The 16,673-nt window shown below is 41.7% G+C and overlaps 1 protein-coding gene and 1 long non-coding RNA gene across 2 annotated transcripts in view; one reads left to right on the top strand and one right to left on the bottom strand.

Moving 5' to 3' along the window:
* FER1L6 (fer-1 like family member 6) overlaps positions 1-16,673 on the bottom strand; it is a 206,741-nt gene that overhangs the window by 13,238 nt on the left and 176,830 nt on the right. Inside the window, exons 34-39 of the mRNA XM_054518809.2 lie at positions 14,952-15,112; positions 11,499-11,641; positions 9,194-9,282; positions 8,670-8,768; positions 5,178-5,419; positions 3,190-3,353 (exon numbers count right to left, since the gene is read on the bottom strand). Coding sequence (XP_054374784.2) covers positions 3,190-3,353; positions 5,178-5,419; positions 8,670-8,768; positions 9,194-9,282; positions 11,499-11,641; positions 14,952-15,112 — 898 coding nt within the window. The remainder of the gene's footprint in view (positions 1-3,189; positions 3,354-5,177; positions 5,420-8,669; positions 8,769-9,193; positions 9,283-11,498; positions 11,642-14,951; positions 15,113-16,673) is intronic.
* LOC129047529 (uncharacterized) overlaps positions 1-16,673 on the top strand; it is a 95,518-nt gene that overhangs the window by 69,355 nt on the left and 9,490 nt on the right. The gene's annotated exons all lie outside the window — the stretch shown is intronic.

The following is a 16,673-nucleotide window of genomic DNA, read 5'->3' as shown; positions in this document are numbered from 1 at the left end:
AGTGAGAGATGAAACTGTGGAGGTTTCTAGAGAGTCTACACTAACCTGCTTCTCAGTCACTGGACAATCCACGTTCATCTACTTCTGTCTTCGCCATTCCACTAACATTGCTTTTAAACAATTGAGATATAATTCACATATCATAATGTTCACTCTTTCTTTTTTTTTTTTTGAGACAGAGTCTCACTCTGTCGCCCAGGCTGGAGTGCAGTGGCACGATCTCGGCTCACTGCAAGCTCCGCCTCCTGGGTTCACACCATTCTTCTGCCTCAGCATCCCGAGTAGCTGGGACTACAGGCATCCGCCACCATGCCTGGCTAAATTTTTGTATTTTTAGTAGAGACGGGGTTTCACCAAGTTCACTCTTTTAAATTATACAATTACATAGATTTTAATATGTTCACAAAATTGTACTGCCATCGCCGCTATTTGATTTCAGAACTTCTTTTTAATCACCCCAAAAAGAAACTCCATACCAGTTGCTTCCCATTCCCCTTCTACCCTACCCCAGCCCCTGGCAACTACTCATCTATTTTCCATGGATTTGCCTATTCTGAGCATTTCACATAAATGAAATCAGACCAGTATGTGGTCTTTCAAGACAGGCTTCTTTCACTTAGCCTAACATTTGCAAGGGTCATCCATGTTGGTGCACGTATCAGTATTTCATTCCTTTTCATGACTGAATAATATTCCATTGTATGGATATACTACATTTTAAAAATTGACTCATCAGCTGATGAACATTTGAGTGTTTCTGCTTTGGGGCTATTATGAATAATGCTGCTATGGACATTCACAATGCTGCTTTTTAAAAGGTCACCAGGAACCTCCATGCCATTAAGTCCAATGGGCACATCTTTGTGGCTTCTTATTTAAACTCTCAGGAGCATTTGACACAGTAACCAAGTGCCCTTCTCCAAAGAGCCTCCTCTCTGAGTTCCTATTTCAGCACATTTTTACTCTTTTTTCTTACATCTCTGCCTAGTCCTCTCTCTCCAATTTCGACCCTCTTCTGACCATTGTCTACACAGCATTAAGGGGATGTGTTTCCTAGGTGAGGCAGATCCCCTCCCTGCTGGAAACCATGCAATGGCTTTCCTTTGAGAATGAAGTCCAAGCTTTTCACCATAGTCTCGAGGCCTGTGTGATCAGGCTCTGGTGTCCTCTCCAGTTCACCAGCACTGCCCTCATGCATCACACGCCAGTTATGGGAGGTTTTTGTTCATTGGGGTTTTAGTTTATCCAAAGCACTGAACTCATTCCCACCTCAGGCCATTCGCCTGTGGAATTTGCTCTGTGGGAAATGCTCTTCTTCCCGTGGCTCACTACATTTCATGCATCAAGTTTCAGCTTAGTTTTACAGGCACAGAAAGGCCTTTCCCTGCCACCATAGTGAATGGAAATCCCTGCATTGGGTAAGCTTTGATTCAGTGCTTTGTCTTCTGCCCAGCCTTTGTTCAAAGTCATTGCTTTTTTGGAGTATGTGTGAGTAGCTAGCTGTGGCTTTGCATGTATATGTCTGCATGTCTGAACTTGACTTTAGACTGCAAGCTCTGTGATGACAGAGACCTTGTCTGTATTACTGATGTCTTATTCCCAGGGCCTATCATTTAATAGAAGCTCAGTAAATATTTGTTGGATGAAATGAAGAAATAAGTAAATGACATGGAAAATGAAGAGCAATTAGGATTAGATAACAGGAGTCTGTACATATCTCTCAAAATCTAAAGGGATATACAATATAGTAGATGAGTGCTATATGATCATGCATCGAAATTTACGGCTTATTAATATACAGAAATTAGAATCATGTCAAAGGATAAGAGTTTGGACTTCTGGGCCTGGCAGTCCCCATTTGTCAGCCTTGTAGTGTGCTCAGGAATTTTGATCAGAGGGTTGTTAGCCTTCTACCGGGAGCCACTTCATGCCTCCATACTGTACTCATCATGGTTCTTTCACTTGGAGTAGACATATGCTCTTTTTCATCTATAAAATGCCTTTTCATTGTCCTTTGTCTGTTTGAACCCTCAACTCCATCAGGACAATTGCATCCCTCCCACCTCTCCATTCCTTCCCTGCATTTCACACCTTGGTTATTCCATACATGATTGGATGTTGAACTGTTCATCCCTCTCACTGGACTCTGAACTGGCTGAGAGCAGAGGCCATGACTCATTCATTTTTGGTTTCATTCATGCATCCAACAAATATTGATTGCCCAGAACCAAGCCCAGAGGCTGGCATGTAGTAAACCCTCATTAAGTACTTGAGGGAGAATGAAACTGGCTGGAGCCTCTCCAGCAACCTTACCAATCAAGGGGATCCAATTAAGAATGGATAGAAGAGACAAACTCTCAGAAAATACAATAGAACTAGACACCATGAGGTCAGACCAGCAGCTCCCATTTACCCAGTGAGGTACAAGGGGAATCCCTGCCTCATACCCACTGGATCCTCAGAGCAGAGACAGAAAGAGAAATGGGTCTCTATCCAGACCTGCTACCAGAAAAATCCTGTCCTAGGTGTGCTTTTGCCACAAGGCACTAGAAGCAGAGGGCAGAATGCACTCATCCCAAGGGGAGGCTAGCAGCAGAAAAAAGACCCTGCTATCAGTCTCAGTACCTTTTTCCAACCTCACTAAGTCATCCCTGCTGCCTTACAGAGGATCAGTGAGGGAGTTGAAAGAACAGGAAGAAGAAACTGTCTTCACAATATTTGTGAAAGGTCAAAAATTCCTCCAAATGCATGCCACACAGTCTGACATGCATTGGCAGGAAGTGGACAATTTGGGAAAAGGGATAAATGGCTCCTCCTGCCGTCACCTTCTTTTAAAAGGATGGATCACTTTTTAAATCATGTCTTACATTTGAGGATGAAGGCATAAGGTGATTGCATTGAAATTGTACATTACTCAGGACTTTATGCATAATCTTAAGAAATGTTGAAAAAAATTAATGCCAGGGGCATAAGTTCAGGCCAAAAGGATAGAAAATCACCTCAACATAGATAGCTAAGTCTTCATGCATTTATAAAGCTTTAAAAATTCTTGCTTCTTAGCAGAACCTCTGCATGAAGGGTTCATGTCATTTCAAGGCATTTTACTTGAAGTTCACAAAATGACTCATTGGAAGAGCATGATGCCCCCAACTTCCCCCATCTCCTCCACCTCCTATAGCTGTCACTTACTGTGAGTTCTTTGCTTTTAGAAAAAGGCCACCAGCCACGCACACGTTTTTGCTGGAATATAGAGATCTTGGTCTCCTCACTTGCATTTTCAAACTTGGCAAGATCACAGGCTTTGGCAGACTTAGCTGCTCGAGGGAAACTGTTGAGGTTCATTTCCAGGGTGCCTGTGGAGAGATGACCCTAACAGTTAGGGAAGCATTTTCTAAAAGTAACAGAAGAGCTTCTCAATCACCATCCTCGTTCATTCATTCACCCTTCACTTCCTACTCATTCATTCAGTACCACATTGGATCACAACTATGTGCTAGGTATTGGGAGTACAAATAGGACTGAGCCACGTTTGGTGCCATCAAAAGATTAATCACATGGTAGCAGGTAGAAGACAAAGGAAGAGCTTGTTTTAACTCTTGAGTTAACAATACTTAACTTGCAAGATTCAGCTGCAGGTAGCTTCACTGCTGAGCACCTCGTCTGCTCCCTAAGCCTGGATTATTGGCTTTAGCCTTCCCCTGCTTTAGCACTGACAACCCCATGAGAGCCTCCTCACCCCACTTCACCTCCCCCTTGGCGTCCAGTAAACCCCTCCAGGTCGGAGACTAGTCTTATTGTCTTTGTATCTACTCTCCAGGACAGGAAGTGAGCCTCAGTGGGTTCCCAACACTGTTTTTCCAACGAGGGAACACAAGGCAGAGTAAGAGATTGCCATGAGTTCTATATCTCCTTAACCATTTTTTCCTATTATAAATTAACATTTGTTAAATACTGAAAATTCAGAGCATATATACATGGGTAAAAACATGAGAATGGAAAAATTTTTCATAATTTCTTCCCTAAAAAGTTGACCACTGCTCTGTGTATTGGTGCTTAGCCCTCTCTCTACGACTGTCCCTTTCTCCTATACATACAAATGTAGTTTATAGAAATGAGATTTTTCTCTTTTCACTTGATGCATCCTGTACAACTTTCCAATTCATTAGATATTCCCATATTTTTAATGTTAGCAGGACTATCACTTGAGTGTGTAAGCCAAAAATATAATTTTAAGCCCCCCGACCATCTGAATGGACTCCTCCTCTCCGCCAAAAGTGTTCTAAAATTAACCTGAAAAGCTAGTTCAGGCCATTGATGGGAAGGGGAAGTCAGACATGCCTCATTACTGTTAACATCAACAAAGACCTTAAGACTCATAGAACAGACTCAAGTCTGATACTCTATCTTCTCTAAAGCCTGTTACCTTGAGGCTTCATATGCATGAAAAAACCTTGGTCTTCACAACCCCTTATCATAACCTAGACATTCCTTTCTATTGATTCCAGGTGTTTAGACAGTAACCAATTTCCAATTGGAAAATCTTTGAATCTGCCTATGAACTGGAAGCCCCCACTTCCAATTGTCCCGCCTTTCCAGACCAAACATATATCTTACGTGTATTGATTGATGTCTTATATCTCCCTAAAATGTATAAAACCAAGTTGAGGCCTGACCACTTTGGACACATGTCATCAAGACCTCCTGAGGTTATATCACAGGCATGTCCTTATTCTTGGCAAAATAAACTTCTAAATTGAGACTTGTCTCAGGTACATTTTGGCTTACAAGTGCTTACTATGTGTGAGGCACTACGGAGTGCTCTTTAATTGTGTTACAACATTTACAGCTCCTCCCCTCTCTGAAGTATGTAATATTACTACCCTCATTTTACAACTGAGGCACAGAGCAGACCAGTAATTAGCTCAAAGTTTAATGACTTTTTAGTGATAGAGCAAAGATCAACTTAAGTCTTTTAGAATATGTAGTGGTCCATCATGCGGATGTACCATCACTCATTTAACCAATCCCTATTAATGGCTACTTGGGATGTTTCCAAGTTTTTGCTATCATAGATAGTGCTGAAATTATTAGTCTTGTAACTAAATCAGACCAAGCTCTCCAAAAGCTGAGACAAAAGCCTTAACATTCATATATGCTTGATGAAGCCACTGGCTTACCCAGGAAGTCATCTGAGGACAGCCTTTCAAAATCCCAAACCTGCAGCACCAACACAGCGGGAGTCTTACACTCCATCTTCTCTAAAGAGAAGATGTTCTCCCTCTTGGTAATGACCATTTGCTTCTCAGCTGGGAGATACTGAAACGGAAACAGGAAGCGCCAGTTGAAGTTGCCCTCTCCAGTCAGGGAGTTGTAATGCACGTCTGTCTCCTGCTTGTCATCCTCCAAACCCTTTAACCACCTGAAAAAAGATTCAAAAGAATTTAAACACTCAGAGTACATTCTCCAGGCATCAGTATAATCATAAGTGATTTTGCGCATTTCAGTGTGGTCACAGATCATAATTTAAAAATCATTATAATTAGATTCAGTTGGAAGTTTCCATTTTAACTTGAAAGAATAAAATAGGGGTCAGAGGGTCTGCCATAACAGAAAAATGGCTCATTCCAAGGCAGGGTTGGGGAAGGGTCTTCAATTACTTGTGTAGATCTGAAGCCCCATGCAATAAAGATAGAAAATTCAGGAAATAGGAAGTGAAAGTGTAATCTGAATCTCTGTCACCCTGGGAACCCTCTTTGTAAGGGATGCCACCTCTATACTTGAATGTTAGAACAAGATTACCCACTATGCTGAGGACTCTGAAATTGGGCTGCTATAGACCTGTGCTGTCAGGCATGCACTGGGCTGGTATAGACTTGTGTTGTCAGACCTGTGCCATCAGACTATAATTGGTCCCCTCCTCCCTGGTTCTAGGCCTAGAAAGCCCAGCAGGCCTGGATTGGTGTGGCATGGAGGGTGGGAGGGCTGCCTGCACCCATCTGGATTCCAACTCTGACTCCACCACTTACTGTGCAGCCATAGGTAAGTTATCTAACCTCCCTGTGCCTTTGTTTCATCTGTACACTGGAAGCAATTATAGCACCTAGTTTATAGGGTTGTTCTGAAAAATCACATGAGATGATGCCTAAATGTACCTTGGACATTCCAAATTATCTATCATGTTCTTTCGCCTTAGTATTATCTGGTCTTCCTCCTCCATCCCCAGCATAATGTAAGTTACAATTAGTACATTTATCCCTACTACTTGGTCCATGGTGAATTAATTGAGAAAATAAGTACTTTTTATTCAAACTAGTTGATAATTTCAAACTGCATGCTTTCTGAAAGCAGACATCATTCCTTCCCAGGCAGGGAAGAGGGGAGTGAAGGCCTTTCTCTTCACAGAGGAGTGTCACCACTCAGGGTATGGGCCCAATTATTTAGCTAAAGATGGTGTTCACTCAACCAATACATTTGTGGTGTCTGTTCTGAGGCAATGAGAGAGCTTGATGCCAGGGGAGTGTTAGGGAGCAAACAGAGATGGTCCTTGCTTCATGGAGCTATAGTCATAGGGGAAAGGGGAAAAGGGGAGAGAGGGATATGAGTGAGTGGCAGAAGTCACTAGAGAGAGTTGTGCAAAGGTCCCATGGAAGAAGAAATAAGGATGCAGCCTTAGAAGGTCTTTCTTCTTAGTTCTTCTTGCAGAGAGCAAGGGGAAGTGTGCTATGAAATGAGGCTGGAGAGAGAGGCAGGGGCTAGTTATATGGGATATTTTAGGATGTATTAAGGATTTGAATCTCTGTTCAGAGAAAATGGGATGTCATTGAAGGGTTTTAAGTGCAGGACTGACATGATCAGATTGTGTTTTGAAAAGACAGCTCATGTTTACACATAGAGAGCAAACTCTTGGAGGGCAAGAATGAATATGGAGAGGCCAATTTGGATGGCATTGGTATTGCTGTGGTCCACCTAGCAAGAGATGATGGAGGAAAAGACAATGGTGGGATGTGGCGAAGATGGAGAGGATGAACAGTGCTGACAGCCACTTGGGAGGTGAAATGGACAAGCTCTGACAGCACATTAGAAATGGGGAAGTCAGTGAGGAAAGGGTCTGTAGATTTGGGGTTCTCAACCTAATGGAGGATGGTGCCAGTCACTGAGATAAGAAACCATAGAGAATAAACAGTGTTGTAAGATTGTTTTGGTTTTAGACTTGTTCAGTTTGAGGTGCTGCTTTTGAGGAATCTACACATTGGGAACAGGAGTTGTCAAGAATGGAAATTAAAAGGTGACAACTGAAGCCGTTGGTTATTTGAACTACTTGATTCAAGTGAAGTGTTAGTTGAAAATGGCAGAGAGACAAAATAGTGGGAGATGAGAAGTTGGCCCAGGACAATGCTATGAGCTATTTAACTGCTAGATGGCAGAAAATGAGCTTTTGAAGGACACGGACAAGAAGTGATCAAGAGGATAAGAGAAAAAACAGATACATGTGTTGCTACAGAAGTTAAAGCAAGAAGGTGTTTCAAAAAGAAGAGATGCTTAGATGTGACAAATGCTCCTCAGCCAAATGCAATAAGATAAGGACTAATTTTTAAAAACACAAGACCATTAGATTTAGCAAAATGGAGAGCACTGTCACTTTGGTGAGACCTGCTTTGGTGGCATGTTGGGGAGAAAGCCAGACTGGAGCTGGCTGAGAAGCGAGTGGGAGGGAAGGAGACAGAGAGTGAACAAACATCGCCTTCATCATATTTTCCAGAAGGTCAGCTTCTGGAAGTCTCAACCCGAACTCTCCCAGAATCCTTCCATATTTCAAGCCATGGTAAAATACCTATTTACAGGATACATTAATCTTTCCTAAACTGGTGATGAGACAGCAATTTCAGAGGCTCTTAAGTCTGCTTGTCAAAATCTTATTCATTTTGCGTCACGCTCCTTCTATGACTCCTGCTTTGTAAAACTTTAACTCACTTCTGTATTTTTATTGTGAAAAAAATGAGAATTTTGAGCCACCAGATGTGGTATGTCTGCAAATCATTGATAACTTACATTCTGGAGACAGAATACTTCCTGTTTGGGGAAGGCAAAGAGATATTAGTATAAGGCTGAGATAGGTTTTAGTTAAGGTACAGATTTAAATCACCTGTTTTCTGGTGCTATACCACCTCATCCCCCTCCCTGACTAGTGGCCAAAAGGAAGCAGAGCCAAGATGTAAAAGAGATATAAAATGCTTCCCTGGGTCTTAGGTTGTATCTGTTTTTAATCAATACCACCAGCAAACAGGAAGGTCTAAATTTTAGCTTTCCCATTAATCTGTTCAACATACTAATCTTTCATTAACAGCACCACATCACTCTGCTTCCTTCTGTTTAAAGGTAGATATATGACAAATGTCACTGACTAAGTTTAGGTATCCAATGTTTAACTGAAAGATGTATATGTAATATGATTTCGTCATAAAAATATTTTTATAAGCTAATAATTTTTAGCAAAATGACCAAATAAGACAAATATTAGACAAAGACAGTGGCCTTATGTAACAAAGTAAGATGGCTCCTCCTTTTGTGGGCTGTGGGTTTAGTATCCTCCATGAGGCATAGATTTGGTTAAGGTTTAAAAAGCTGAGGAGGGAAGGAAAAGGGAGGTTGGAGTTTGTTGATAACCTTACCCTTTCACATAAATATCACTTGATTTTTGGCCTGTGAAGATATTCTCATCCTCTAAAATGACATCTTCAGTGTTCCAGATGGTCACTCTCAATTCGTATCTGGGATGGGAGAAGGAAGCATTAGGCTGATGACCTTGAAAGCTGAGTCAGTTGGTGTCTGTGTGGTTCTAGCATTGCCTTTGGTCTGTAAGTTTCCTAAAGTTTGCAAAGTTCAGAAATATCAACACTTAGGGGCTTGGTTCTGTCAGAACCAAGTATCCCGGCTGGAGACCTTAGAACCATCGAGGACATGAATTCCTCTGAGCATGTCTTCCTTCTATTAACCAGCATTTTTCAGATGAAGAACTGGAAACTCAGAAGCCCTTCCCTTAAGACAGGGGCAACTGCCAGCTCCTGCAAAATTGGCCAGGTGGATAGTGAGGTATGATGACCAGGTAACCTGTCAGACACCAGATAAAATGTCATGATTCTTTCATCTGCTACCCTGGTCTCTTCCCCTAAAGCTGGAGCTACAGCTGACATACCCTTTGGGTCGCCTTGGAGAGATGTCAACAGGAGGTCCAGGTTGAGGCATATCCTTGGGAAACATGTCCACCCACATCTGCAGGCGGCCCTTGTTAAGAAAAAAATATCTTCTTTAGCTTTGGGAGGGGGCTGGGGTACATGGGTAATTGATAATTCATGGTTTTATAAGATCCCTTTAGTAGAAATAGGTGGTAAATATAGCTTGGTAGTTTTATAGATGTCTATTTAGCATATCTGTTGACAAAAAAGTATATACATATATAGGAATTAGAGCATAAATTAATAGTAGGTGAAGGGGGAGCAAACCTTTATTGAGCATCAACTAGGGGGTAGACATAATGCTATCTATACACTTGACAGATATTATCTTATGAACTCTTGCAACATCCCCACGAGGTAGATGTTGTTATTCCTGTTTGACAGAGGAAAAAACATTTTGCCCATGCTTAATAGACAGTATGTAACAGAGTCTGGATTCAACCCTTGTGTGTTGACCCCGGAGACCTTGCTTTTTCTGCAAACTCCTAAGGATTAAAAAGATGATAATTCCATCTGTCACAAATATCATGCTTCAATGTAACTTTACATCCATTATCTCTGTTAATGTTCACCCCAGCCAGGATTCTGTTCTATACATAAAGAAACTAAGCTCAGAAAAGTCAACAAAGTTTATCTGAAGTTATGTGGCTAATAGTGGCAGAACAGAGCCTCCCATCCTTTGCCTTGAACTCGATACATCAGCTTTTACCCTGGTACAAGAGATTTAAGAGCCCATGTGAGGAGAAGGCCTGTGGATTCCATGCTAAGCTCTGCTGTATACATTCTAAGAATGCTGTCAGCTCAGGCAAGAAGGGAGTAAGGGATGTGGGTTGGGATGATGGGGCAGGGGTGGATTTTGTAAGAATGAGGTGGGGCTCCACCAGAGCATGAAGAAGATGCATGATTTGGATGAGGAAGGGCCTTTGGCTAGAAAATAATGGCTCTTCAGAGAAAGAGAAAATGTAAGCAAAGGTTTAGCATTTGGGAAGAAAACCAATTGAATAGAGAAAAGCAGGATGATTTATTTTCTAAAGACACATTAATATTCACCCTTAATCAAAAAGCCACATCTGACCAGCCAAGTGAAGGATCCTAGTAACCAGATGATTTCAAACACCTGGCAGTGAATTTCAGGAAACAATCATAAGCTTCTACATCTGATAATGGTTTACCCTCTCAACATGCTCCTCCACACATGCAATCACGAGGTCTCTATCCCAACAACTCTGGGATAGCAGGGTGGGTGTTCCCGACCCATTATAATCAAACTCACATGATTTTCCCATCACACAGCGAGTGAGTGCAGAGCTGGGACAGAAGCTGGCTCGGGGTGTGAACCTGGCATGGGCCAGGGATGCAAATTGCCTGGGCTAAACCCCATCTCTACTACTACTCATCTCTATTACTCCCCAACTGAGTAATTCGGAGCAAATTAATTGAGCTCTCTGAACCTCAATTTCCTCATTGTAAAAGTGAGGCTCATAATAAGCCCATCATGAGGCTGCATTAAGGAATAAGAGGAAGGTGTCACTCACTCCCCTGTTTAGGAAAATCCTGGCGTGTGTTCCTTGTACCAGCTTGATGATTAATAGTGCCCTCGTTCACTCCCAAATGGCCCCAGTTTGGATAAACAATTCTATAGTCATCCTAAATAGTTGAGATAATTTACGTAAAGGTCCTAGTACACGGAAGGCTCTTCACAAAGTTTATCTTGTCTTCCCTTCTGACACCTAGCCCAGCTCTCTAGGTATTTTTTCCACACAGCTTCTTTTTGCCAGTTCTTTAAGGTAACCTACCACCTATTGCTTCTGTGGGAAAATTGTTTGTTTGTGTGTGTTATTACTAGGCTGTGTGGTTACAGATAGATTTTGGACAAAGTCCTGGGCATACCCAATGGGTTAAATTTTTCAGATGTCCAATATTCTTCCAAAAGAGTTTGGTAACTCAAATCATAAAAAGCAGTACTAAGTTGAACACTGACTCCAGGGCAGGGCTTCTCAAATTCAGCATTATTGACATGTTAGGCTGGATAATTCCCTGTTGGAGGGAAGCTATCTTGTGTTTTCTAGGATGTTTAATTTAGCAGCAACCTTGGCCTCTACCCACTATATGCCAGTAGCAACCCCACCTACTTGTGACAACACAAAATGATTCCAGACATTGCTAAATGTACCTGAGGGAAGGTCAAAATTGTTCCTGGATGAAAACCATTACTCTACAATACACAAAATTAACTTTTAGGGCCAGAAAAGTCTTGCCCACTACCTGCTCCATTCCTGGCTTATCCTTGTGGTACAGTGGCCGAGTTTCTATGTGTTCAGGAACCAGCCTACACCCGACTTCCGGAATATCCTCCCAAGAGCGTAAAACCTTGAGGGCCAGGTGTTCATAAGACTCCACTGTCTCATCTGCAGGAAAGAAAGACAAAGAAACTTGTCAGATGTGTGTTCCTGCAAGGAGACAGTGATGGGCTGCCACATGCATTTTTAAACACTTACAGGCTTATTTAAATGTACCAAGGGGCTGGGTGCAGTGGTTCACACCTGTAATCCCAACACTTTGGGAGGCCGAGATGTGTGGATCACTTGAGGTCAGGAGTTCAAGACCAGCCTGGCCAAAATGGCGAAACCCTGTCTCTACTAAAAATACAAAGAATTAGCCAGGCGTGGTGGTGGGTGCCTGTAATCCCAGCTACTCAGGAGGCAGGAGAATCGCTTGAACCTGGGAGGCAGAGGTTGCAGTGAGCTGAGATCGTGCTGCTGCACTCCAGCCTGGGTGACAGAGCAGGGACTCTGTCTCAAAATAAATAAATAAATAAATGTACTAAGGAACAGGGAAAGAAAAACCGAAAAAGAAAAAAGTAAGGATGGAAAGAGGTGGAAATAGAAGGGAAGGGGAAAGACATGGAAAGTTTAGAGAGAGGGAAATAAGACTAGTTCACAAGAGGACCCAGAGAGCAGTCTTGGTCATGGAGTAGGGGCTCCACCCACCTCCTAAAGATCTACAGATCATAAACATGGCTTCAATGTACTGGAGAGGGTACATTTTTGAAGGTGCAAAACTGTTTGCCAACATACTGTGAGAGGACCTGGAAAATCAGAGTGGCCCTAAGTGAGGTGGTGAAATGGGCACAATGTCCATCCAGAGGGACGTCTTTTGTCTTCTCACGGTTGCTTTAGATTTCTCTCCTACCAACACCCACCCGCAGGAAATGTCCTCTCATCTGCCATTCTATCAAAGAAGGTTATTCATGATAAAAACTACAGGTGGAAATGATGCACACAAAACAAGACAAAAATTGTTGAATAAAATATTGATAAAGTTTAGAATGGCCTAATTTGATATAGGAAAATTGAACTTGTCTTTAAAAAAAAAAAGGGGGCCACAATGCCCCATTTTACGTGGTGTGATTGTGATTATACATTGCATGCCTGTATAAAAATGTTTTATTTATCCCATAAATATAAATACCTATTATGTACCCACAGAAATTAAAATAATAAAAATAAAGGGGCCACAAAAAAAATCTCCCAATAGCAATAATTACAATCAGTAAAAGTTGATAGAGACAAACAAGAAATCAATGAATACATCTTTGTTAATCTTATGAACATAATTTCAGACTTCCAGTGGGCAAAAAAGTGGTAATTGTTTAATCATGTAGAATATTGACCAAAGAACTAAATTGGCTTAATAGAGTACATTGTGAATAAATATTTTTCTCAATATATCATTAATGTCCTATCTAAATATCAATAATCTGCATGTAAGAACCTTCAATGGGTTTCTAGGCTTGAAATAACAAGGTAAAGGAAATCTTGGTATCAAAGTGGTAGGGGTCAATATAGTGTCAAACCATCCTATGTATGGTTCAGTACTTTTGATGCAGTGACCTCATGCCCTTAACTGGGCTCATCGCATCAAAAGTACTGAACCATACATAGGACACTTTAAAGCATCAAAGGCAGGAGCGAGTGATATGGTTTGGGTCTGTGTCCCTGCCTAAATCTCATGTCGAACTGTAATCCCCAGTGTTGGAGATAGGGGCTGGTGGGAAGGTGACTGGATCATGGGGGCGGTTTCTCACGGATGGTTTAGCACAATCCCCCTAGTGCTGTTCTCGTGATCTCGTGATAGACTTCTCACAAGATCTGATTGTTTAAAAATGTGTAGCACTGCCAGGCGTGGTGGCTCACACCTGTAATCCCAGCACTTTGGAAGGCCGAGGCAGGCAGATCACCTGAGGTCAGGAGTTCAAGACTAGCCTGGCCAACATGGTGAAACCCCGACTCTACTAAAAATACAAAAATTAGTCAGGTGTGGTGGCACATACCTGTAATCCCAGCTACCCGGGAGGTGGAGGTTGCAGTGAGCCTAGATCATGCCACTGCACTCCAGCCTAGGTGACAGAATGAGACTCCATCTCAAAAAAAAGTGTAGCACTTCCCCCACTTTCTCTCTTCGTCCTGCTCTGGCCATGTGAGTGCCGTGCTGGCTCCCTGTTTGCCTTCCACCATGACTGCAAGTTTCCTGAGGCCTCCCCAGAAGCCAAGCAGATGCTACCATGCTTCCTATAGAGCCTGCAGAACCGTGAGCCAATTAAACACCTTTTCTTTATAAATTACACAGTCTCAGGCATTTCTTCATAGCAATGCAAGAACAGACTAACACAGTGTGACAGTACGAGAATTCTTCTGTATCATTAAATTAAACGTGATTTTTTTCCCTCACCCTAAATGTATGGAAGCCTCTCTGGGATCTTTGTGTTATGTCCCAGGATGTTCATGTGGAAAATCTACAACTTGGTGTTAGGATAGTTATTGGTATAACATTTATGGGGGTAATTTGGGTTATGTTCAATTATTTATGCTTTATAATATTCACTTCAAGACTACTGCCCACCTTCTGACGCAACAGTTCTACTTCTGTGACCTATACTATAGAAATATCAGAAACACACAAAAATATGTATAAGGAAGTTCATTATAGCATTGTCACTACAAAAAAAAGAATACAATGTAAGTAAATGGCATAGCCATAAAAAGGCATATCATCACTGATCATTTCAAAGAACAAAGGAGAATCATTATAATCTATTGGAAATTTTAAAAACTAGGCACAAAACTCTATATTTATAATTCTGTAAAATTGTGATATATTCTCAAGTCACAGATAAGTGCAAGAAAATATGCCAGCAAGCAGCATGGTTGTATCTGAACTTGGGGATTATGAGTGATATTCATTATTCTCCTTACTTTTCCACACTTTCTACTATGAGCGTGCATTACTTTTGTTTTTTGTTTGTTTGTTTGTTTATTCGTTTTTTTGTTTTAGACTGAGTCCTGCTCTGTTGTCCAGGCTGGAGTGCAGTGGCACAATCTCTGGTCACTGCAGCCTCCACCTCCTCCTGAGCTCAAGTGATTCTCGTGCCTTGGCCTCCCCAGTAGCTGGGATTACAGGCACCCACCACCAGGCATGGCTAATTTTTGTATTTTTAGTAGAGATGGGGGTTTCACCATGTTGGCCAGGCTGGTCTTGAACTCCTGACCTCAAGTGATCCACCTGCCTGGGCCTCCCATAGTGCTGGGATTACAGATGTGAACCACCGTGCCCGGCCACATTACTTTTATAATTAGATGTCCCATAGCCACAAATATCACTAGAATCAGGATTTTCAAAAGAAGAGCAACACCAGCAGGATATTTTGCAGGGAGTTACCAGTGTCCTCTTCAGTGAAGACAGTTTTTCCGGAAAAGACTTGGTTTCCTATCTGTATTTTCCCAGGGCAAAAGTAGGGTCCATCCAGCTTGTTGTCTTTGCAGAGCTTGGTGAGGATTTCGGTGGGTTTGGACGTGTCTCTCCAGGCATTATATCCTTCTCTGAAAAGTGGAGGGAGAACACACTTTGAGGTCCTCACTTAAAGAACCACCCAGTATGATCTGTGCAGTTTCTTTCAGATTTAACTTGCTATTCTGTGTACCTGGGGCTAGGGGTTTTGTTTTGTCTCTTTTTCTGGCCAAACACAGCTTGCCTAAAAGGCAGGACTTCTGAGTAGCTTAACAGAAAAATCCTTTGAACATAGCTTTTTTTGTTTTTTTAAGTAATGTACTTTTCATTTTTTTTTAAATTGAAGTGAAATTCACATAACAAAATTAACCATTTAAAAGTTGATCAATTTAGTAGCATTTAGGATATTCACAATGAGGTACAACCATCACCTCTATCTAGTTCCAAAAAGTTTCATCATCCCAAAAGAAAACCTTGTACCCAGAAAGTAGTAACTCTTCTTTCCCACCCCCCAGAGACTTTGGCAGTCACCAATCTCCTTTCTGTCTCTATGCATTTCTTTGCAGGTTATATTTGTTTAGTTTTATTAAGTCCCTAGCAGAACAGCCACTCAGCTGCTGCTTATTCCAAGAGAAAAGCCTAACTCATCCTTTCAAGGTCTTTGCTTCGTCCCTCCCTTCTTCCTACCCCACCACCCCACCAAAATCATAGTATGTATCCATGTCACAAATAGAGTCTTGATTTGTTGTTTCTCTAATCAGTGATATGTTTTTAAATCTCCCCAACCTATTCTTTCCTTAAAAACTAGCTGGATTATTCGGTTAGAATTATTAACTTGCAATGCAGCACTCCCTACAAGCCGGGACCAAGATAAGCTTGATGTCTCTGCTCATTGGGACACCGGGTTCATCAGAATTTAAACAAATCAACATGGCTTATAAAATGGAGCTGTCAAGTAGTTTTCCCACATTATGCCAGAGAATCCTGAAAAGGTCATCCAAGCCAGTTCCAGAGCCACACACAGGCCTTCCCAGAAATAGGCATGCTTGTCTTGTTTTAAAAACTTTTCAGTGAATAAAGGTTGCAAGTCCCCAAACAACTATACTGCTCCCTGGCAGGTCAGCCAGGAAATTCTTCCGAACAAAAGATGTATCATTTGCCTGTGGTTTCCTTCCCCATTTTCAGAGTGAGAACAGCTAATCACTGTCTGAATGGAATTCTCTCAGGCAGTTGGAAAGCTATGTAAATCCTCCAAGAGGCATATGGTTCCACTAGGGACTGAAAACTAAATGGGCTCTCTAGGCTCAGGGAAGAACAGACCAGAAAGAGAGACTGTATGAAATCATTCCACGAAGGATATAGGCACTCAGAGTCTGTTACAGTGTAAATTGGCACAACCCTCTGGAGGGCCATTGTGACATATGTATTAAAAGTCCCAAACCGTGCATTCCTGTTAATGGAGCAGTCCACCTTGATGCATAAATATTAAGTGAATTATCAGAGAGGTGTGCAGTGGCTTTTGTGTGAGAATATTCATAGCAACAATATTTGTAACAGAATAAAGAAAAATACAAATGCCCTGACATTCAGGAAGGCAAATTGATTTTACCATCTTATAATGCCTGTGATTGAATACTATAGATATATTGAAAT

The sequence above is a fragment of the Pongo abelii genome, chromosome 7, assembly GCF_028885655.2.
Source record: "Pongo abelii isolate AG06213 chromosome 7, NHGRI_mPonAbe1-v2.0_pri, whole genome shotgun sequence".
NCBI lineage: Eukaryota > Metazoa > Chordata > Mammalia > Primates > Hominidae > Pongo > Pongo abelii.
This window is presented reverse-complemented; position numbering and strand designations above follow the sequence as displayed.